The sequence below is a fragment of the Girardinichthys multiradiatus genome, chromosome 2 (assembly GCF_021462225.1).
Source record: "Girardinichthys multiradiatus isolate DD_20200921_A chromosome 2, DD_fGirMul_XY1, whole genome shotgun sequence".
Lineage (NCBI taxonomy): Eukaryota > Metazoa > Chordata > Actinopteri > Cyprinodontiformes > Goodeidae > Girardinichthys > Girardinichthys multiradiatus.
Window position 1 is genome coordinate 49,708,187 of NC_061795.1, and position 23,829 is coordinate 49,732,015.

Below are 23,829 nucleotides of genomic sequence, written 5' to 3' on the forward strand. Positions count from 1 at the left end.
CTTGGGCTGTGGACAATGTGAAACATGTATTGTTCTCTGATGAGTCCACCTTTACTGTTTTCCCCACATCTGGGAGAGTTACGGTGTGGAGAAGCCCCAAAGAAGCGTACCACCCAGACTGTTGCATGCCCAGAGTGAAGCATGGGGGTGGATCAGTGATGGTTTGGGCTGCCATATCATGGCATTCCCTTGGCCCAATACTTGTGCTAGATGGGCGCGTCACTGCCAAGGACTACCGAACCATTCTTGAGGACCATGTGCATCCAATGGTTCAAACATTGTATCCTGAAGGCGGTGCCGTGTATCAGGATGACAATGCACCAATACACACAGCCAGACAGAATGGCACCCTGGAAGGTAAGCCCTTCTACACATAACAAAGCTCCCCTAATTCTCACTGATAAAAACCTCAACATGAACTCTTTTTCAAATCATTCAGGGAAGTGTTCACAATGCAGACTCTAGTCCTTCTTTGGTTACAATTCAAGTCACTCATTTATCTATTTTTTGAGGAATGAAAACGAAACAAAAACAGAGCATTTGACTAATAATTGCCTTTAAGTTATTTTGATGCTAGCAGAAATCTGCGTATCCAGAGGACATTTACAGGAAAGACAGCAAGTGACAACTATCTGTGTTATCTTTCATTATTTTTTAATTGTTACTGAGATAACGTTTAATTAAGGCAGTCATAAATATATACATTTTGTTAAATTCACACTTATTTGCCATGGTGAAATTATTATTATCTTTTATCAGTTCTTCTGCTCACAAAATAAAAAATGGGCCCATAATGATTACTTAAGTGTGATTACTTTATTCAACAGACTCATGGTCCACAAGAAAACAACAACACGACATATAAAAAAGAGAAGAGAGAGAAAAAAAAAAAGGATAAAAGACTTGCATACCAATGTTTCCACAGAGCCGACTGGTATCTTAGCGCACTAACAGATGGATGTGAAAACATACTGGTTTCATCTAAGGAGGGCTTGATTTCTCCAGAATAAAGAAGAACCAACTGGGGAATATTTGTTTCTCAGCACAGGGGAATTTAAAGAAGAATATGACAGGTTCAGTGATTAAAAGGTCCTTCTCCTGAGAGTCACCGCTTCAATAAATCAAACCTAAATATTAACCTTTACCCCTCTCCTCCTCAATCTTACCAGAATTGCTCATGTTTTTCCCACTGTTCAGGCTTCTGCCAGGCTGTCTTATATTAATCTTGAGGATGCTCTCTCCCTACAGTATATATGTTTTCACCGCTCGTTTATTCGCCATCTCACTTTTCGTTATTCTTCTCTCCTGCTGACATTAGGCCCATAAGAGGTTCCTGACTCTTCCCGACCTTTGCAGAATAGGCCATTTGTTACCGCTGCCAGCTTTTCACCTCTGACTCTCTCCCGTTTGAAAATAGACGCAATCAAACACACAATAACCTCCCACAGTACCAACTCTTCCCTGACCTGATCTCCTTTCTATGATTCTCTGAGGAAGTAATATCAGTGAGATAACATTTCATCCCAGCAGCTTCCTCACATGGGCTTTCGCATAATCGCTCGCATGAAAGTCTCTCAATGTCAAATTAAGACAAAGACCACCAGGAGGGGAAGAACATTGTGAAGGGCATAGGAAGTTAGCACATGGAAAACCAGGGTAAATGTTACATTTCTTTACTTCAACTGTGGAATTTTAGGTTGGATTTTAATAATAAATATGTAAATTTTTTGCATGTTCTCCCCGTGCATGCGTGGGTTCTCACCGGGTACTCCGGCTTCCTCCCACAGTCCAAAGACATGCCTGTTAGGTTAATTGGTAACTCTAAATTGCCCTTAGGTGTATGAATGAGTGTATGCATGGTTGTTTGTGTGTTGCCCTGCGATGGACTGGCGACCTGTCCAGGGTGTACCCCGCCTCTCGCCCATAGACTGCTGGAAATAGGCACCGGCTCCCCCGTGACCCACTATGGAATAAGCGGTAGAAAATGACTGACTGACTGATGTAAATCTAACTGACAAATGGAAAGTAAAAAAAAATATGTTTATTTCATATTTGACAGCAAGCGTCCTGGAGCTCAACCAACTGGAAATTGGTTGGATCATAATTTGTCCAAGTATTGAACAAACATCCTAGTTTTATTAAAGTGTTTTCATTCAAATGAAATGTTGTACTGAGATAAAACACATGGACATCCACAGCCGACCAGCCAGCAGGTACAATATCATTGAAAACGTGGCTTAAATGAACAAAGATTTATTATGAAAGAACAAACCCACAGGGGCAGAAGGAGACGCAAAAGAAACAGGAACCTGCCGGTGACAAAAAGAGAACCACAGAAAACAAACTGAGCAACAAGGGCGTGGCATGGAAACTGAAGATCTGACAACGATTCACTGAGACACAAAGGCTTAAATACTGGGGGGTGATAGCTGGGATCATGACCAGGTGAGTTTAATGAAAGGCAGCTGTAAGGAGAGGCCAATATATCCTGGAAGAACAGTTTGAGATCACTGCAGAACTAAACCTTAAGAGAAAACTTACTGCCATGATGATAACTGTTTCATTATATAATATAGTGTGTAAAACAATATGATTCATACATTCACAAAATTATACTGAATTAAATTAAATATGAATGAATGACAAGACAGACCAGAAAAAAAAAGAAATAAAAGATGTTTTCACTCCAGCCTTCATGCATAGCAAGCTACTGTTTGTCAGAATAGATTTTATATAATAAAGTCTTAAGATTTTCAAGCCTCATTCTCCTGTTTTGTTTGAAGCAGTCAAGTTTTTCCTCTTTTTATTCACATCCAAACATCTACCTGCTAATGACTCATTACTGTGCAGTAAACCAGCTGCTGGATGCCTCGACAGCCAGACCAGCCTGTTTATCATGGGTGTGAAGCGTAACTGGTTCTCTGTTAATGAATGAAAGAAAGTTTACAGAGCTGTCAATAGTAATGCTTTGCTCTGCTGGAGTATTCATTTAACCTCACAGTGGACTCTTGGTCTTGTTCTTGGGCTTCGTCTGGCACAATGACTCTGCAGTAATGTTGGATGGAGAAGTCCTTATTTCTTTGTTTCCATTTTCACAGGAACAAAAGAAATGATAAGCTCAAGGACGAGATTTTTGCAGCAGACCTTGAATCTTTGCACCTTTGAGCACACTTTCCCCTATGCTGCACTTTAAAGCCTTTGGATTATGTTACTGAAGGTGTGAGTTAAAAGAAGAGGGCAACAAGGACAACTAGGGGCAATGACAGGGAAAAAGAATAGGAGGGTGTGTTTTCTGTCTACCTTAAACCACTGGTTTCACCACTCATCTTGTTAAAGAGTTTTCATCAAGTAACTTGATCTGTCATTTCACTGCTCTCCAGTTACCTAATTACTGAAAGCACTCATAACACAGAGTATTGCAGGTCTTAAGGTGTGGGGTCTCTCTTAAAGGTTTTTGTGATAAAGAAGCAGCAACTCATAACGCCTTCAGAACACACACTGAGCATTAACCCACAAGGCTTAGCTCTTTGCTCTGCACACAGTTTTATCTTCACGAAGCAGATGCACAGGCAGCACAGCGCCACACCACTGACAAAGACCAACAGCTCGTTCACCCAAATCACCCTAATGGAGATAAAATGAGGGAGCAAAGGAGTGTAGATTCAAGAGAGGAAAGAGAAGAACAGAAGGAAGACTGAGGGGCTAGGAGGTGCAGTGAGGAGAGGGAGAAAGGAGGCACAAGGTAACATAATGAGGAAAACATGTGGTGACATCTTGGTTATTGGGATCCCTTCACATGTCTCTAATATATGCAAAGCGTGGGCTGCATGGTGGAGCAGCTGGTAGCACTGTTGCCTTGCAGCAAGAACACCCTACACAGGTCACCAGGCCATCACAGAGATACCCAGGACAAAGAACCATTCATACACAAACTCATTCCTAAGTGAGGCCAAACATGCATGTTCTGGACTCTGGGGGGAAGCTGGAGTACCCATAGGAAATCTACATATGAACATGCAAACTCTATGCAGAAGGACCCCACACCAGGATCCAAACCCAGTACCTTTATGCTACAAGGCAGCAGTTTTACTGACTGCACCACTGTGTTGCCTCTGGAACATATGATTAAATGCAGTCACTTTGTGCTATTTAGCTGTGCAGTCAGACTACGTGTTTACTGATGTAGTCCCTGTGATATGGGTAGTTTTAATCTTAGAGTTGTATTTGTGTTTGTTTGTAAGGATCTGAGTATCTGCAGTTACAGGTGTGTTGATAAATAAACTGTGATGACTCTGGCTGTGTGATCTTAGCAACTAGAAAAAAAGAATTATCTGACTCTGAGCTGCAGAGAGAAGTTGTTCTTGATTTCAAATGATCTGATTCCCATGTGTTGAAAGCTCAGTGACGGACACCCGCTGCTGTGTGTGAGACCTTAAGAAGCACAACAGCTGTTATGATTGGGTTTAAATGAGAGTAATTTGTCTGCTGCAGCTGTTTCACCACCCTGACCATTAGTTTTTGGCTTTCCGTTGTGGTTCTGATTTCCAAGGTCCTGTCATTCTCCACCTGTCCACCAGGTGTCCCCTGTGTTTCTTCCTGTGCCCTCAAAACCATCATTAGTCATCCAGAACCTCCCTCACCACGTGTTTATTGTCATTAATTAGCCTCTGAGCATATTACCAGACCTGTTTACCTTCCTGTTGTTTTCTCTACAGTCCCTTCGTAAACCAGCCATTAGTTAGCGTGCTCATTCTGTCCTATGGAGGGTCATGATTATTCACTGTAGAATTGACAAATTATCTTAAAGTCAAACAAGGAAATTATCCATAGAACCAAAAACCCACACAGCTACAGGTTAAACATTCAGACTGGACACAAAAACTGGAAATATTTCAGGAAATCAAGATAACGTTGAATTTCTGATCTTTTCAATGACAAAAGGTGATATTTAAAATGAAAAAGTTTTAAAAGGAAATAATTCTTGCTGACTGTTTGGTGTTAGTAGAATTTGCTGCAATGCAGCATTTTATCCAAAAGACTCACTGATCACCTTATTAGGCACACATTCCTAGTTCTAGGTTGGACTCTCTTTTACCTTCAGAACTTCCTTCCTACCTGCTGATCATAGACTCAATAAAGTGTCAGAAACATTCCTTGGAGATGTTGGTCACCCAATGACACCACCAGCACCAGCCTTGACCATTGATAGGCAATATGGATCCATGCTTTCAAGTTGTTTCCACCAAATTCTGACCTGAATGAATGTTGCAGCTGAAATCAAGACTTTCCAGACCAGGCAACAATTTTCCCAACCTGTTATTGTCCAATGCTTGTGAGTCTGGGTGAACTGTAGCTTCAGTTTCCTGTTCTTAGCTGTCAGATGTGCTACCGGGTGTGGTCTTCTGCTGCTGTAGCACATCTGCTTCAAGTTTCCACCTGTTGTGTGTTCAGAGATGGTGTTCTGCAGACCTCAGCAGCGGTATTTTCAGCTACTGTTGCCTTTTTATCATTCAGCCCTTTCTCCTCTGACCTTAGACATCAACAAAATATTTTCCTCCACATGGCTGCTGCTCACTGGATATTTTCTCTTCTTCAGACCATTCTCTGTAAACTTGAGAGATGGTTGTGAGTGAAGATCCAGTAGATCAGCAGCTGCTGAAATACTCGACCGGCCCCTGCAACATTCAGAGTTACTAAAATTCTCTTTCTTCCTCATTCTGATGTTCAGTCTGAACTTCAGTAAGTCTTCTTCATCATGTCTAGATTCCTGAATGCATTGGGTTGCTGCCATTTTATTGGCTGATTCGTTGTTTGTGTTAATAATTACTTGAACATGTGCACCTCATATGCTGACTTTTTAAAGCATTTCTCAACGCACATACAATAGCTCAGTCACTATAATTATGAGAATAATGATGATAATAGTAATATTTTTTTCTAAGTAATAGGGGGATTGTACGATATCTCTGTGTTTAACACCCTGGAATACTTTACAGTAAAAAATAAATTTAAAACATAACCATAATTTCAAAAAACTAAAATCAAATCAGATTCTAAAATGTCCAAAATTATCAAAAGTTTTAAATGTCATTGCTTCGCTGAAACGAGCCTTCCTTGGTCTGCGTAGTGCAGTCCCAACCAAACATGGACAGGATAAATACCTCATTTTTTACTCCTCTCTCAATAATCCAACTTGGCAGCCATGCAGCATCAGATGAAGGGAACATAGCTCTCCAGCAGATAGCCCATAATAGGCGTGGAATCTGCTTGATGGTGATACAGATGTAAACCCACAGACACAAACTGGACCTGAATGCTAATTAAAGGCTTAGAAGCATTCTGTGTAATTTCATTTATTTGTGCTATTAGAGACATGTTTGTAGTTTATTTAGCTGTAGGACAAGTTGTTATATAGTTTACAGCCAAAAGGCCTTTCTGGTCAAACCCAACCACGTCACATTGAAAGCTTGGTGAAGCTGAAATGGGAAATATATACCCAGGTATTCATAAGTTGGTTTATTGCCCTCCTTATTTTCCCATTTGCTGCTTCTCCTCTTCTCTGACTTCATCTGCCTTCCATTTATTTCCTCCTTTAAATTCTTATTTTCCTGGAATAAAATCACTTTAACTGTCAGCCTCAGTTTCAAACAGCTGAAGCAAATATGTTGACAATTAAACTTATGCTTCAACACATTTGATTAATTGAAGCAGGTTCACAGAGAGGAAGCACAAGGTTTAAAATAGACCGGCTTTTTATTCAGAGCTCCTTTTGTAAAACACTGAGAGGAGTTTTATGATTAATGATGGTGTTTTGTTTGGGCGGAGATCAAGAAGACATCATGCACACAAATCCAACAATTTGGGGACAGAATGTTACACCTTTCCTCTCTATTTTACTGTATGAGACTCAGGTGTGAATTTAAATCTACCCACACAGATATATATACAGTTCTTCAGACCCGACTGTCGGTCCTGCTGCTCCGAGCTGCAGGGGACATTCATTCATGTTGCCAAGTCCAGGCAGTCGAAAGATTAGTAGCAAATCACAACGCCCCCTCAGAGACAGTAATTTTTAAAAATTGCTTTGTTGATGCACATAATGGAATCCTACACAGTTCAGAAGCTGGAGACATGCATTTATAACACAAAACTCTGCTGAGATTTTATCAGAACCAGTACCTTAATCTTTATCAATGGATTCTCTATGAAGCTGGACACATGTAGTAGAGTTTGTTGCTGGCTTCTGGCAGTTAGAGAAATGACAAGCAGACCTTACAGTGAAGCCATCCATATTCTCTCTGCAAATAGTTCAGTAATTGTATGTTATATAAAAACATGTCCTTGATGAAGCATCTCCTTTAGGTAAGTCTAGATGTTTAACAACACTCCAAGATGAGTGCAGTACAGAGCCCAACATGACCTCTTCCACATTATTCTATATAACCTGTTCTGAAATGAGTCAAACCTCTTGTTATGAGTTATATGCTCATAACATTAATGAATGAACCTTGCTGTTATGCATAATTTGCTTAAATGTCCTTTCATTGAGGCGATAACTCAATCCACGCACTGCTGATGAAGACACTAAAAATGAACAGTCACTCTGCACTGCACTATAAATTGACTTTATCTTAATGACATCTGCAATGTCAAAAGTTTAGCACCCATGAAAATTATGTGCAAAAATCCATTTTTAATTGCAACAGGCTACTCTCAAACTAACAACATGTAGAAAAATCCATCCTTTAATTTGAACACGTTTATTCATTCAGGAACAATTATTTTCCTAGAAAATAATTGTAATTAATAAATAATTAATAACTGTTTTATAGGAACTTGTATTTAATAATCTATGACTTCCTGTTTTCCTGGGGTATAAATACGATCTGACACAGAGGTCCATTTTTACAGCCATTAAGCTGGACAAGCAGCCATGTTTACCTTGCACCACCCTTAGCGAGAAGAATGCTAACAGAGGTCAAACAAAGTCTCCAAAACTCGCAGTTGAGAGGGGTCACTAAATCTCCATAACAACTTTTAGATAGTTTCTACATGTAGATTAGTGACTCGATACAATCAGCTGGGTTTCCTTACATAGAAAACTTTTTATCAGTTGTCATAAACTGAACTTGACTGCACTGGTTAATAACTTGGATTTAATTGTAATAGCTGGCTTTGTAACTGTCTGTATGATCAGACTAAGTTAAATATATTTAAGTATATGAATTATATTTTTTGGTAAAGTGCATTGAGATGACATTTGTTTTGAAATGGCAAAATATAAATAAACTGATTTGAATCAAATTCATGCCATCTGCTCAGTTGTCTGGCAGGCATGCCAGAAAAAGCCTTTTCCATTTTTTTATCTCAGTTGCGCCGCCTTCAGTTCTGTATTGCAGTTCCTTGAGTTAGTGCCATTAGCTAGAGAGCCTCAGTGCAACATTAAGTTAGGGTAAACCAGGATATCTGAGGAAGTTACAGCTTTGCAAACTGGGAGTATTTCTCTGGATGTTTTTATCATCTAAGCAGCCACGGAGAGGAGAAAATATAGCGCTAAGAGGGAGCAGAGTGGCCCAGCTAACAGACCTTATTGCTGGTCATGACCTACTTCCTAACTGCATCTTTAGGTGGAGGTGAAAGCAGTTTTACATCAGAGAAGGTTCCTAAGAGACTTACACTACCACCCAAATAGTAAAACAAATATTCATGGTCAGCTGGTATTTGTTTGTTGTACAGTTATTATTAACCTCTGGTGTGAATTTTAAAGGTCATACTGATAACGTTTTAATGTTTTTTGAGGAGCAGATAATCTGCAGGTTTTCTGATAAGCAGGGATAGATTAGTTTTGTTTGCTGCCTTCTGACTGATTTAATGGCACCAACTTGTTCTGTTGTCTAATATGCGTTTGTACCTAATGTTAAAGTCCAGTAGTTGTTTGGGTTCAATTTAAAGATAAGCTGGCCAGTAAATGTTGCTTTGGTTCATCAGATGGTTCTGAATTTATATATTTCTGTCTCATATTAGTGATAAGATTAATAATTGCAGAATTAAATACAACTCAATGAAAACCCGAAGGGGACTTGTTTGTATTTTTGATGAAAACTATGAACACTGAATGAAGAGTACATGTTCTTGAAATTAATATATTTATATCAAGAAGATGTACAACAGTTGGATTAGAAAACTATAAAACAACAGTATCATGATGCTGTAATAAAAGCAAATAATTTTCAGAACTCATGGTATTAAACATTGATTTATAATATGTATTTATTTTATGGAAGTAAAAATGTCTGTGAATGGCATGTGGCATCTATTTTTAATTTATGAATGGTTCATTACCAGGCCTCTGCAGAGCTGAAGGACTGCTGATGAGTTAATTCAGGTGTGCTGCAGCAGGGATGCATCTAAAAGTTGAAGGATAGCAGCTCTCAGGACTGGAGTTAGTCACGTCTGCTATAAGCTGTATTGACAAATCTGACCATCATTAACATTACCCACTTGAGTAAAAAGTGAACAGGAGTCAATGAGAAAACTCACAGCCTCATGTTTCACTCATGTAGCCTTTGACTCTACTGCCTCTCTTTTGTCCACATGCTCCTTATTTATTCATGGAATGAAATACATAAAACACACATTTTAACCACCCCTCAGGCCATCAAACTGAATTAGAAATAAGGGGAGCAAATTTATTGAGGCGGTCCTAAAACACCGGTCAGAATCTGAAAGGCATGAATTTCTGGGAGGCTCACTGAGATAAATCAGCTGGAGATACAGGCTGGAAAATAAGCATCTCCTGCTAACTTTCAAAAGTTGACTTCTTGAAAACAAAACTGCTGTCTCTAAATTCTATAAAAGTTAGATATTTCTATGGCTTTTAGACTATATTGGCCTTTAGTTTTTATTTCTTTCAAAAGTGGATTGAAAGGGAATAGGGCAGAGAGAGGGGGCAGGACATGCAGTAAACGACAACGGCCTGGGGCTCTAACCCGTGACAGCTTGCGCTGACAACTAAGGCCTCCGTATGTGGGTCATGCCCCAGTGCCAAGACCTGACATGGACCTCCAGACTGATGGTCATTTTATATTTCTTCCATTTCCAATAATTGCTTCAGCTCCTGTCACCTTCTCACCAAGCTTCGAGCTGATGTTCTGATGTTTTCCAGCTTTGTGCAGATCTGCTATGCTCCTGATGTTCTTTAGCAAGGCTTTGATCTGTCCATGGTTGAGGAGAAGGTGGAATACAAGAAACTGATTCTGTGGACTGATTGCTTTATACGCATAAGAAGGTTAAGGTCTGGAGTATCAGCAAATGATGAATGATTTATGTGCAGCATAAGCACATGTATATGAGTTCAGTCTATTTACCATGTTTCTGTAATTAATCTGTAGGAGCCAAAAACCTGTCTGTTTTGCAGTGAACCAAATACTTAATTCATTCATGTGATGCAAACCTGTTTTTAACTCATTTTATGTAATTCATTTTTTAATTAAAGTTTTTGTTGATATTATTTCTCTCTGCATAAAAATAAAACTATAGCAACATTTCAGAGATTCTGCTTTTCTTTATAAGTCAGCAAACAGATAAAAATCAGCAGGGGATCAAATACTACTGTTACCCCCACTGTTATAATCACTGACAATCATTTAAAAGGTAAAAGGGTTTTGATTTTCAGCTGTTTCTCATCCAATCTCCTTTTCTCCAGTTTTGTGGTTAGCTACAGAGCTCAGATACAGTACTTGTTTTATTGAAGATAGATTTGTCCTTTATGTTTTAGTTAAAGGAGTTTATCATTTGTTGTTTGGGCCTTAAAGACCTTGAAGCTCAAAGCTTCCCTGTGTTTCTTTTTCTTGTCCCATACCGAGTTGACTTTCCTTAACCATAAAATAAATTCTTTTTTTAACCAACATTAACTATTTAGTAGTTTGGTTATTCTACTTTGTTACTGTAATGTTAAACCCAGTGCCAGATAACATATGTGTTGTAACGGCCACTGTTCATGTGGGGAAATAAAAATTTTAATCAGAATAAATCCTGAGGAAATCTGCTCTTTCTAGGAACCAGTGCAAATGAAATCAATACGTTTTGTGGTTGACATTTAAACAATGACACAAAATTAGGCAAACTTGATGCACCCCCTTAAATGAAATGTAAACACTGCAGCTGCAGGATTTACTGCAGGAGATTCTAGAGGTCAGAGCTTCTCACTGACATGTTAAACATCAGGAGAACCACACGATATTATTACTAAATATCAGAAATATTCATGGAATAAAGTGAACCACTGCAGTTTTTTTCATGTCACACAGAAATACACAAACAGGTATTAGAACCTGGCCACACCTACATGTAACTTGCATTCAGAAAGCCGTGGCTTTCATTTCGGCTGCCTCCCACCAGCTGTTGGTGTGCCCTTGTGAGAAGCATGAAACGCCAAGTTATCTATCAATCTGCGTAACAGCGTGTCAACGTTACGAGTGTGACTGACTGAATGAGACGTGCATTGTATGTCAGTCAGTCATTCTCTACCGCTTATTCCATCGTGGGTCGCGGGGAAGCTGGTGCCTATCTCCAGCAGTCTACGGGCGAGAGGCGGGATACACCCTGGACAGGTGCTTTGTAAGTGCTTTCAGTAAAGGATATAACTGTATAACAGTAAAAAAACAAGTTATATCAATTTACATTATATCCGCAAACATCTATTGATTTTAGTGGGATGTTATGTTACAGACTAACAAAAAGACTTTAATGTTGAAAACATAGACTTAATTTTTTTCACAAATCTGAAATGCGTGGCATGAAAAATCCCCATGGTAAAACATGGTGATGGCAGCATCATGCTGTGGGGATGCTTTTATTCAACAGGGACAGAGAAGCTACTCAGGGTTGATGAGAAGATGGATGGAGCTAAATCCAGGACAATCCTGGAAGAAGACTTGTTAGAGGCTGCAGAAGACCCGAGACTGGGGTGGAGGTTCACCTTTCAGCAGGACAACCACCCTGAACATACAACCATACAATGGTTGTATGTTCTCCATCCAGTCTCATTGAGTCTGAGATGTTTTTAAAGAAGAATTGGCAAAAATGCGGTTTGGTGATGTTCAAAGCTGGTAAAGATATACCCCAAAAGTCCTGCAACTGCAGGTGGTTCTAAAAAGTAATGACTCGGGTTGGGGTGGGTGCCATACATGTGTACGCCACACTTCCACTTTCTAGTTGTAAAAACAAAAAAACTATACAATGCATAATTTTCCTTTCACTTCACAACTTGCAACTTTGTCACATAAAATCAAAACTAAGATGCATCAAAGTTGGAGGCAGGTTGAAGAGCAGGAACAATTATAGCTGGACAGGGGAATTTAGGCTCATACCATAACAAAGTAAAGCAGAGACACAAACTGAATTGGATGCAGGCACTATCGTATGCAGCTACATCTTAAGATGACTTACAACACCTCAAAACTTACTATTACCCCACTAAAGATGTGCAAAACCCTCAAAAGAACTTCAGATTTTATTGCACTAATAATCTCAAATGGAAAATGTGAAAAAAAACTTCCAACTTTTATTCAAAATCCTTCAATCAGTTGGAGAAAAATAATGTTAAGAAATATTATAATCTGTTTTTACTGGAAATAAATTAATTGTCTTCTCAATCATAATCCTGAAGGTTGGACCATACAAAGAGAGGGATCTCGGACCATTCTCCTTGGACTAAAAATCCTCCAGAGTCCTGGTTCCTTTCTGATGCTCCTGCTCCATGTTTTCTACAGGAGTTAGTTTTGGGGACTGAGATGCCCAAAGAAGAAGGTTGAATTTGTTTCCATCCAGTTTTCTGCCAAAGATCAAAGGATTCTTAATAAAAATGTCGTCATTTTTTAAACAGCTCATATAGGCATGAACTCCAACAAAGTTCACATGGCTGTTTGGAACAGAAATAGGCCCACAGCATGACAGATCCTCTGCCATACTCAACAGTGGGCATGAGGTGTTTTTCCACATATTCAGCCGTTACCCCCAAGATGCCATTCTTTGCTGAAGATCAGTGAACTTTGAAGATGTTTTTACCTCACAAGGAGCTATTTTGTGACATATGAAAATCAGAAAACATTTGCCTTACTTGAATGGCCTAATCTGTTGTCTAAGAGAAATGGGCGTCTGTGTTGCATCATGTTTACACGTAAAGGTTACTGTGGATATTCTCAACAAGTGTTCTTGAATCAAAGGATGGATCTTTGTTTTATTGCAATAAAACTTATTTTATTTTAGAGCTCTTTACACATCTTTGCTTGCCATGCCAATAACATAGATCCACTTTGCTAAATTCTTGCGGCTGCAGAGATCTTCTTTCCAACCGCTGTGACCCAAATTTTCATGGATGTCTCTAAGAATAAGCTCCGTTATAGAGGAGTCCTTAGCCAGAATAGCAGGATGAATAGCCTCTTCTGGCATAGCTGATCGACCAAGTGTTCCTCCTACTCTGAGGATTCTGTCCTGTAGAACAGGCTTGAGCCTATAGATGTGACTGCTCATCTTGACATTAACATTCTTCCGAAGTGCAGAGATCTCATCAGAGAACCTTTGCCACTGACAGAAATGAATCCAACTAACTGCCCTTTTAAGGCGGTCCCAGATAGAATAATACTCCAGAAACTGTTTAACTGTATCCGACTGTTCCTTGGCTTCAGTAGCACTGGCCACAGCATTTTTTACCTCTGGGTCATCAATGGTTAAATCCACAGGCTTGGTTAAGAAATCCGGTCCCTGTATCCATGCCTTGTACTGCAGGAAAGGTTTCACACTGAGTCCTCTGGACGCTGAGTCAGTAGGATTCTGTGCTGTATCTACGTACCGCCAGTGTTTTTCATCCGTCAAATTTAGAATGGACTCCACTCGATTCGTGTCAAAGGTGAAAAACCTGCCGGATCTGTTTTTAATGTATTTAAGCACTGTGGTGCTGTCGGACCAAAAAACAGAATCTTGTAGACAAAGCTCCATTTCTGATCTCAAAGTGTTGTCCATACACGCTGCCAGGGTGGCAGCTGCCAATTCGTGGGATGGTGAGAGGCTTGAGCGGCACCACTCTAGCCTTTACCATACCATAGGCTACATGAAGCTTGTTGTTGTCATTCCTTTGCAGCAGATAGCTCACAGTTCTGTAGCCCTCTCGGCTAGCATCCTTGAAGTGATGCAACTGATTGAATGTTACCTCACCGAAGCCCTCGGGTTTGAAGCACCGAGACACTCCACATTGCTCCAGCCAATGAAGATCCTGTACTCAGCGAGGTCTTGGCTGATATCACTGGAAGGCCACCAGAGAAAACGGAGAAGGTCAGCATCCTCATCCGACACCCTGACTTGGTGAAATATGGCCTCGACAATAGCAGTGATAGCCACCTCCTCTTGCCTGAACCTCGTGATGACACCGAGCTGCTAGTCAGATATGGTCCCCGAAGCTGCTGGTCATTCAATGTGGTTCCTTGGTAGGATGCCCCACAGTCAAACACCACTCAAATCTTCTTCTTCTTGGCATGGTACGCGCTGTGGTGAGGCAAGTACCAAATTATTTGTTACTTCAGCCAAGGTCCTCCTCAGGAACCTTGACTGCATAGCTCTTAGCAATCCAGTCTGCCATGAATGCGGAGAAGTCAACCAAGAAATTAGGATTCTTTATGAACTTCTTATTTAAATTGAGAGCTCGCTGTTTAGCCACTTTCTGTTTTTCGGCATTTTGACGTCTGCGTTCCTCAGTGGTAGACCGATGCTGTAGTGACCTTCTGTCGGTCTAGCCAACCGCAAAACCATTTCCAAAAACTGAATGTCCTCCATCAACATCTCCAGTTGATCATCCTGACACTCTGGGAAGTCGTTCCTCAACTGCTGACTCCACAGCTCAACCAAGCTGTGCTGTTGGAGGTGACCTGTATGAGGCCAGTAGTAGTTTCATGATCATAATCCCCTCAGAGAGGGCCATTTACAATCCCAGCCCAGTCGTGTCCTGACAGCATATGGCCCACCTTCCACGCTGGGTACCACTTGCCATGGCTCCATAGCCTTGGGCACGTCTGTCCCGATGAGGAGGCCGACCTCTGCCAGAATCTTTGGGATCTTTACTTGACTGAGATGAGGCTACTTGTCCACTTCTTCTTGTAGTGGGATGTTCTGTTCGCAAACCGGGATAGCCTTCTGAGAATAGATGCTGGGCAGCTTCAGATAGTCGTTGATACCCTGACAGCTGACCTCCAAGTCAGACACCGCCTGGCTGCTTACAAGCCGCTTGCCTCCCATGGTCTTTAGAAGGATATTGGTTTTCCTGCCAGTGATGTTCAGTAAAGCCATCAACCTCCTGGTGCAGAAGGTGACACTGCTGCCCGGGTCGAGGAACACATAGGTAATAACCACCATTGCTCTTTACTCGGCTTTGCTTCACCAGATGTTTTTTGTTCTTTATTCCTCATATGCAGAATTGTTGGGTGAGTGAGCTGGCAGGTTTGACAGCTCATCCTTTCGTGACAGGCCTTAGCAATATGTCCCTGTTTCAGGCAGCTGAAACATAGACCATGCTTCTTAAGAAAGTCTAATTTTTCAACATGAAGGGACTTCATTCTTTTCAACTTTCAGACACGCTGATGCACTAGATGAAGCAGATGATGATGTTCTGGAAGAAGTTGAGGATTATGGTTTCTTAATAATTGCAACAGATGCACTATCTTCAAGTGCAACCTCCTCATTGGTCCTCTCACCCTCAATCATACGCTGTTGCACCTCATCCATCCATGTCTTAGCCTTCACAGTGAAGCCAAGAAGCATGTCTGCCTTGGCAGTAAACAATCCACCCTTCATTCTATCTTGATGTCTCACACCTTGACTGATGTATTCAGCTCACAAAACTCCCCAAACTTGTTAAATTTAACCATGAGCATCATTTGTACTACTGGCAGATTGTTGTCATCACCCTCGCTCATTAGTGGATTCATCTAATTGATTTTACTTTTCAGCTGACTTAATCTAGCTTTCCTTTTGTTAATAGCATACGAATTTTTTCTTCGAGTGCCTTTGCTGTAATTTTAACCTGTCTAGGTTGAGCAGGATTCCTCTGTTTGGCTCATATTGATTGTCAGTGGTACCTATAATAAAATCACTTAAAGTCCTTTGTTAACCCAATAATAGTTGCCACCATACAGGTTAAACTGATGATCTGCCACTGTGGATGAGAGCCAAAGCTAACTGGCGCTAACTGATTTAGCAACTGTTAGCACAGTGACCAACAATGTCTCCGATCCATAGGAAGAGCCAACTTGAGCATACCTCAGTTCCTCTTCATTACTCACGGCTGGCTCTTACTTTGGCTTCAGTTACTTAGATCCTTGATTTGTCTTGAAGCATAGTTTTCTAACAATGTCAGGTCCGAAGATCCGACTGGAAGTTGTTTTACGTTACTCGCGCTGTAGCGGATACGTTGCTATCAATCAAACCTCCGTGGTACTCCGATGTAAAGGATAACAGACGAACATTTATTCAGTTTCCACAGAGAAATCTTCTTACGAGAGTGCTTCCACTTTAGTTGGCTGAATCTGCCCCTTTAAATGTACAGCTACGGTAAGACAATAATGACTTTATTTTGGTTATTTGTACTTTGGGCCTTCAATTGATTCATTCTCTCTGTGTTCAAAAACCTTATTTTAATTTCAACACTTTCTTATTTATTCAAACATGTTTAAATATTCAGAATTTCAATATGTGCCTCATACACATTTGTTCATTAAACAGCAGGAAAATTACTCATACACTCATAAGTAGAACAGTAGAACAAATAGAGTTAAGACCTCTTTCATCCCTGTAGTCACTGGCGTTTTAAACAAACTGTACTTATTAATGTTCTGCTTTAAGTTCGCTATTGAACTGCTGCACTTTGACTTTAACTGTACTTTATATATTCTCTCTTTAACTCTCAGGAGTTGCCTCTTATCCTCCGGTTTTGTCTGTGTAACTGGGAACTTGTGTGATTGGGAGATGGTTGCTTCTACATTGCTGCAAGCAAATTGGTCCTCTAGGACATAATAAAGTAAAGTCTAATCTAAACTTTGCTTTAAACTGAGGCCACGTACACACTAAAACCAAACTCTATATAGTTAAATACACAAACATACAGGGGTTGGACAGATGAAACTGAAACACCTGGTTTTAGACCACAATAATTTATTAGTATGGTGTAGGGCCTCCTTTTGCAGCCAATACAGCATCAATTCGTCTTGGGAATGACATATACAAGTCCTGCACAGTGGTCAGAGGGATTTTAAGCCATTCTTCTTGCAGGATAGTGGCCAGGTCACTACGTGATACTGCTGGAGGAAAACGTTTCCTGACTCGCTCCTCCAAAACACCCCAAAGTGGCTCAATAATATTTAGATATGGTGACTGTGCAGGCCATGGGAGATGTTCAACTTCACTTTCATGTTCATCAAACCAATCTTTCACCAGTCTTGCTGTGTGTATTGGTGCATTGTCATCCTGATGGGGGAGTGGGGCCTAGTGGTTAGAACAGGACGTTTGCGTTCCGGAGGGGACACAAAGGGCCAGGTTCGTATCCCACAGACTGCCACTCTGGGTCCGTGAGCAAGACCCTTAGCCCCAGAATGCTGGGTTAATGATGCTGGAATGATGGGTTAAATGCAGAGGACAAATTTCGTTGTAATGTACATGTGCAATGACCAATAAAGATTATTTAATTTGATTGAATTAATTTAATTTGATACACGGCACCGCCTTCAGGATACAATGTTTGAACCATTGGATGCACATGGTTCTCAAGAATGGTTCGGTAGTCCTTGGCAGTGACGCGCCCATCTAGCACAAGTATTGGGCCAAGGGAATGCCATGATATGGCAGCCCAAACCATCACTGATCCACCCCCATGCTTCAGTCTGGGTGGTACGCTTCTTTGGGGCTTCTCCACACCGTAACTCTCCCAGATGTGGGGAAAACAGTAAAGGTGCACTCATCAGAGAACAATACATGTTTCACATTGTCCACAGCCAAAGATTTGCGCTCCTTGCACCATTGAAACTGACGTTTGGCATTGGCATGAGTGACCAAAGGTTTGGCTATAGCAGGTCGGCCGTGTATATCGACCCTGTGGAGCTCCTGACGGACAGTTCTGGTGGAAACAGGAGAGTTGAGGTGCACATTTAATTCTGCCGTGATTTGGGGAGCCGTGGTTTTATGTTTTTTGGATACAATCCAGGTTAGCACCCAAACATCCTTTTCAGACAGCTTCCTCTTGCGTCCACAGTTAATCCTGTTGAATGTGGTTCGTCCTTCTTGGTGGTATGCTGACATTACCCTGGATACCGTGGCTCTTGATACGTCACAAAGACTTGCTGTCTTGGTCACAGATGCGCCAGCAAGACGTGCACCAACAGTTTGTCCTCTTTTGAACTCTGGTATGTCACCCATAATGTTGTGTGCATTTCAATATTTCGAGCAAAACTGTGCTCTTACCCTGCTAATTGAACCTTCACACTCTGCTCTTACTGGTGCAATGTGCAATCAATGAAGACTGGCTACCAGACTGGTCCAATATAGCCATGAAACCTCCCACACTAAAATGACAGGTGTTTCAGTTTCATTGTCCAACCCCTGTATGTGGAACCATCAGTTTAGAACTGATTTGTATATAATCATAATTTGTTTTTTTCTTCAGTAATCAGTCTTTGTGCCTTATCAGAATCATGGGTTTGGATTATATTGTATTTGCTGGGGCAAAGATCTGTAAGTTCTTCCCATTGCAGAAGCTAACAGATAAAAGAGAACTTTGCAATTATAGGAACAGATAGGATTCTGGATTCCAAGGAGAATGCAATATTATTTTATGCAGCTGAAAACAGTATAAACCACACTTCAATTTTAATTGTAGTAAAATAAAAGTCTTCAGAATAAGTCTGTTCATTATCCAAAGAGAGCTTTATGGGTTACAGTGACAGAATTCATTACATCTATATGTGTGTGTGGAGGCTTATGACTGGCTCTATGTGTTTCTGCAAATTCACAGACATGCAACCCAGCCAGGAAGTTTAATACACCGCCATGACAGGTACTTTTTTCATTATGCCAATCTGACTTTTTGCAGCTTTAAAGCTTCTAAGGACATTTTGGATCTTAAAAATTCACAGCATCTTTGATTGGCAAAGACCTTTTAAAATGACAGTTCACAAAGCACTCAAGATAAGTGACCCCGAAGGACAAAATTGCTGAAGGTATACCGTATTTGCTGCATTACATCTCATGTGCCTGCCTCAATCTCCGTTACTCTCTGATTGGCTAAAGAGTTTTATGGCTATTTCCAAAAGGAAAATGTTAAAACAATGCTGTTAGAGAACTAAACGGTGCAGAAGCATCAATGAACAGGAATACATGTACTATATGTGCTGTCTGCTTTTACAGCAGGCACATTTTACTTGTTTATTTTCAACATCTGTTTTATCTAAGTGTTGGCTTGACAAGAAAGCAGTGCACTAGATTAGTAGTGCCGATTATGACATAAGTGGCGATCTGGGATCCACAGCTGCCTCCAGTGAACCCAACTTGCCTCCTCAGTGAACCAGCTCCCCTCAGTCAGAGCCCAAGCAGTTTGTTGGAGGCTATCCTCATAGAATCTGTGTTGTTATCTAGTAAAATAAGCTGAACTCATCTTTAAACTAACAGGTTTCTCTGATGTTTATTACCCATAAAAGCTAGAGCTATATTTAGCTGTATCTTTTATCAATATTTAAAACTATTTGTTAATAAATGGATTAAAAGTGAAAACTAAGATCCACAAGTAACTGTGCAGTCTAATTTCCTCAGCTTTACAGCTGCAGTGGGAGCTGATGACAGATCCATTCTTTGCATCAAAGCACATTTACGGTTCATAAGATGAAGACAACCGCTGGTGTCATTTTCACAAACAAACCGTTTCTCTTACACCTAATAAATGCAGGCCCTTCTGCACACACTCTGAGTGAAATGATCATAATGTCAGATGCTTTGAGAGTCTTGTACAAAGTCATGAAGTCTTGAAATGTCTAAATAAAAAACTTATGCAATATGCTGACAACTACTATTCTTTGCATTTAGATCCTCTGTCCTGTTTCCTGCCAGCCACTGCAGTGTGAATGCACAGAATGTAAAATTAAACATGTAAAGGGTATATAAAGTACAGAGCTGTACTTTGATTACAAATGCCACCATAACAAATTCCTTGTATGTCCAAAAACGTACTTGGCAATAAATCTTTTCTGATTCTTTCTGATTCTGATTACTCACCCTGTCCTCCTCCTCTCTGAGGTCAGGCATGGTGCTGATACACAAGCTAACCACAGTGACCGCGACCATGATCACTGAAAAGCAGGCGAAGATTTTCCCTGGTAGGCCTGACTGAGGATTCTCCACCATATCTCTCAGCCAGTTCATCACTTTTCTGTACTTTGTTTCCTCCACTGGCACTCGCTGCATTGCGTTTCGATGCCTACGCTCCTCCTCCCGCCTCTCCTTCTCGTGCACCTCCTCGATGCGTGTGTACATCTTTCTCTTACAGCAGCGCTCCATGTACGCCATCTCCACCCCCCAGTAGTTCAACTCGTCATGCAGGGAAAGGACGCACATCTCTCGCAGGAGCCGGAGTTTCCCTGCTGCGAGGAAGTTAAGGATGACCTTAAAGGCGGACGGAGAGCGGTCGAAGAAGAACTCCTTTCTGGATTCGTCGTAGTCATCACATACGCTGGCAATGTCCTCAAGTGACCGGCAGCCACAGAGGCGACCAAGTCTGGTGAGGGGGAACTGCTCCAGGGTGGTCCAGGGAAAGGTGTAACGGTTCCCCCCCACATTTATCACAGCCAACAATGCATGGTCAATGGACACCAGGTCCTCTGGCTTGCGGATGAACTGGGCTCTCTGGTAGTACACGCCCTGGAGTGAAAGAACAAAGCATGAGCATCTGACAGAGAATCACACTCACCAGCCCCTTCATTAGTCACACCTTACTAGTGCCGGGTTGGACCCCTTTTGGCTTTCAGAACTGCTGTATTTCTTAGTGGCATAGCTTGAACTGAGTTTCAAAAACATTCCTCAGAGCTTTTGGTCCATATCAACATGACAGCATCACACAGTTACTTTCACATCCATGATCATAATTTCATGTTCCATCACATCCAAGAGGTTCTCTGTTGGAATTAGATCTGGTGACTGAGGGGACCAGTGGGGTACAGTAAACTCTTTGTCATGTTCAAAAAACCAGTTTGGGATGATCTGAGCTTTGAGACATGTAGCATTCTTCTGCTGGTAGCAGCCATTAGCAGATGGGTCCACTGTGGCCATAAGGGGATGGAGATGATCAGCAGCAATACTCAGGTAGGCTGTGGGGTTTAAAATGTTGTTACTATGGGATACTAAGGATATCTCCCCCACATCATGATACCACCACCAGCCAGAGACGTTATTAAAAAGCAGGCCCAATCCATACTAACATGGTGTTTACATAGAATTCTGACCCGGATATCTGGATGTTAAAGGGTGAAATCTAATGCTGTAGCACATCTAATACCAGGTTAAATCTCTTGTGTGTTGGAGGTATGGTGTTCTTCCTCTTTTTCACACCATTTTCTGTAAACTTAAGACATGGTTGTGAGTTAAAATCCCAACAGATCAGCCGTTTCTGAATCACTCAGACCAGCCTGTTTGGCACCGACAAACGACTTGAAAGTCACTTAAATTCCCTTTCTTCCTCATTCTGACGCTCACTTTGAACTGCAAGTCATCTTCACTACGTAGCATTGAGCTGCTACCATGTGATTTGCTGCTTAACTAGTTGTCTTAATAAGCAGCTGAACAGGTGTACATAAAAACATAGCTGATAGGTGTGTTTTTGTACTTTCATTTGCTGAAATGTATAGTCTTAGACATACCTTGATGGTCTCGGTCTCTGGAATCTCAGTGAAGATCCGGTCCAGACTGCTGTCATCACTGACGGACAGATTGCTGAAATCATGGTTGGTGTTGCTGATGATGGGCATGGCAGCATTTAGAAGGCACGCTGCTCAACAGCGGGCCGCTCAGAACAGGACGAGAACAGAAAGAGTCTGAGTACAACGCTTTTCTGCACTTCTACACCAAGAATAGAGTAGTACTTTGTTTATGTCGAACTGCGGTGACTTTCGTTAAAGCTTAGAATATGCTGCCAAGACTGAATGTGGGTTACTGTAGATGTCCTTATTGTCTCCCTCAAGCTCATTGGTTATTGATTGGTGGTTGATAGCTGCAGAGTTTGATGACTGCTGGCATGGATTTGGGTACTGAAGGGGATCCTTCGGGTCGCCCCTGCAGGATTAGGGAGGGCCCAGCAACATGGTGGCATCATGCAGGCGCTGGAAGAAGAACGCGTAAAAAGAGATCAGAACGGACCTGGATTAAACGGTCATCCTTACATTCCTTACAATAAACTAAAGTTTTACATCAGCTCTCTGCAGCCTCCAGTGGTGAACAGTGGAAGACATAAAACTACAGCAAACCAAATAAACACAAATCAGGATCCAATAAAGACAGCCTGACTTGTTTAGTTAGAGCAGGTGATAAATGAGAAGAACATTAGATAGTGTTGTTCACACTCTGAGTAAATTAGTGGCTGCTGTAAATGGGCAGCTTTCCTACAGACAGACACTAAATCACAGTTTAGAACCTCCTCTGCTGCCAATTCAAATGCTCTGAAACTTATTGGCACGGTTAGATGTTACAGTTGCCCAGATTCCTTCGCTGTATAAAATCTCTAAACAGTTATCGGCCACCTTTATAAGTGTTATCTGACTATGTTCCACTCCAACTGCCTTCAATTAAACTATCTACTGTGGTAATGCTGCACTTTAACCTTAAAAATCTTCTTTCTTCTCATATTTTATAATTAAATGTCTGAAATCATGCCTTGAGGATTTTGCACTCTGCAACTGTTGCTAGGTGTATCAACTCCATCCAATGTGAAGGAATGTGAGGTCAGCTCAATCTTTTAACAAATAAATGTTTCTTATCTGTCACATTTACCAGAACGTTAAGTTTGTTTAAAGACCTTTTCTCTCACCTCTTTAATATTTCTGTCTCCAATTTTCTGACCAGCTTTTTAGGAGAAAAGGTTAACAAAAAATATTACAGAAACAAAAGACAATAAAGTCAAGAAATAGGATCCAGTTTGTGCAGTCAGAGCAACTTGTTGAATCCACAGAATATCAATAAAATCAATATTTGGCTGTTTGGCTTCAACCTCTCTGCAGGCGGCTGCCCATTTTTAAAAATCCATGCACATACACTTTTTTCTGCTCTAAAACAACACTCCTCAGCCACTGTGACTCCTGACTCACAACACTGATGGGGACAACATCACATCCTCTTACAGCTCAGTCCCCAGACAAATCGCCTGTACTAGAGTCCTGCAGGTACGCTTTGCCTCCTGTTCTTCCTGTCTGCACACGTCAAACAGTCATATCACAGAAAAGAGAACAACGGATTCAGCTAGCAATCAGTTTCTGTCCACATTAACCACAGGCTTGTTGAATGTGTGAATGAACAGAGCAGATTTACGCATTCAGATCTTAGAGGGAAAAATCCTGCATTGAGAAAACAATAAATTTCCTCTGCTGGTATCTGGTTTCCACCTCAAAGAAAGAGCAGCACATGATACAGTGAATATTAATCTATTCTTACTCTACAGACATGAAGTTTCCTTGTGGAAAGTTAAATAAAGAAGGTATGTTAGGACCACACGGGGGCTATCTGCTATTCCTAGGCTCTTTTGGTTCTACACAAATG

The 23,829-nt window shown here is 41.0% G+C and overlaps 1 protein-coding gene across 3 annotated transcripts in view; it reads right to left on the minus strand.

Annotated features, from left to right (window-relative positions):
• The window catches only part of kcng4a (potassium voltage-gated channel, subfamily G, member 4a), a 49,001-nt gene that overhangs the window by 23,286 nt on the left and 1,886 nt on the right, over positions 1-23,829 (minus strand). For all 3 annotated transcript variants that reach the window (XM_047355073.1, XM_047355065.1, XM_047355083.1), the window contains 2 exons: positions 21,942-22,400; positions 20,305-20,946 (listed from right to left, as the gene is read on the minus strand). In XM_047355073.1, coding sequence (XP_047211029.1) covers positions 20,305-20,946; positions 21,942-22,049 — 750 coding nt within the window. In that variant the 5' untranslated portion in view covers positions 22,050-22,400. The remainder of the gene's footprint in view (positions 1-20,304; positions 20,947-21,941; positions 22,401-23,829) is intronic.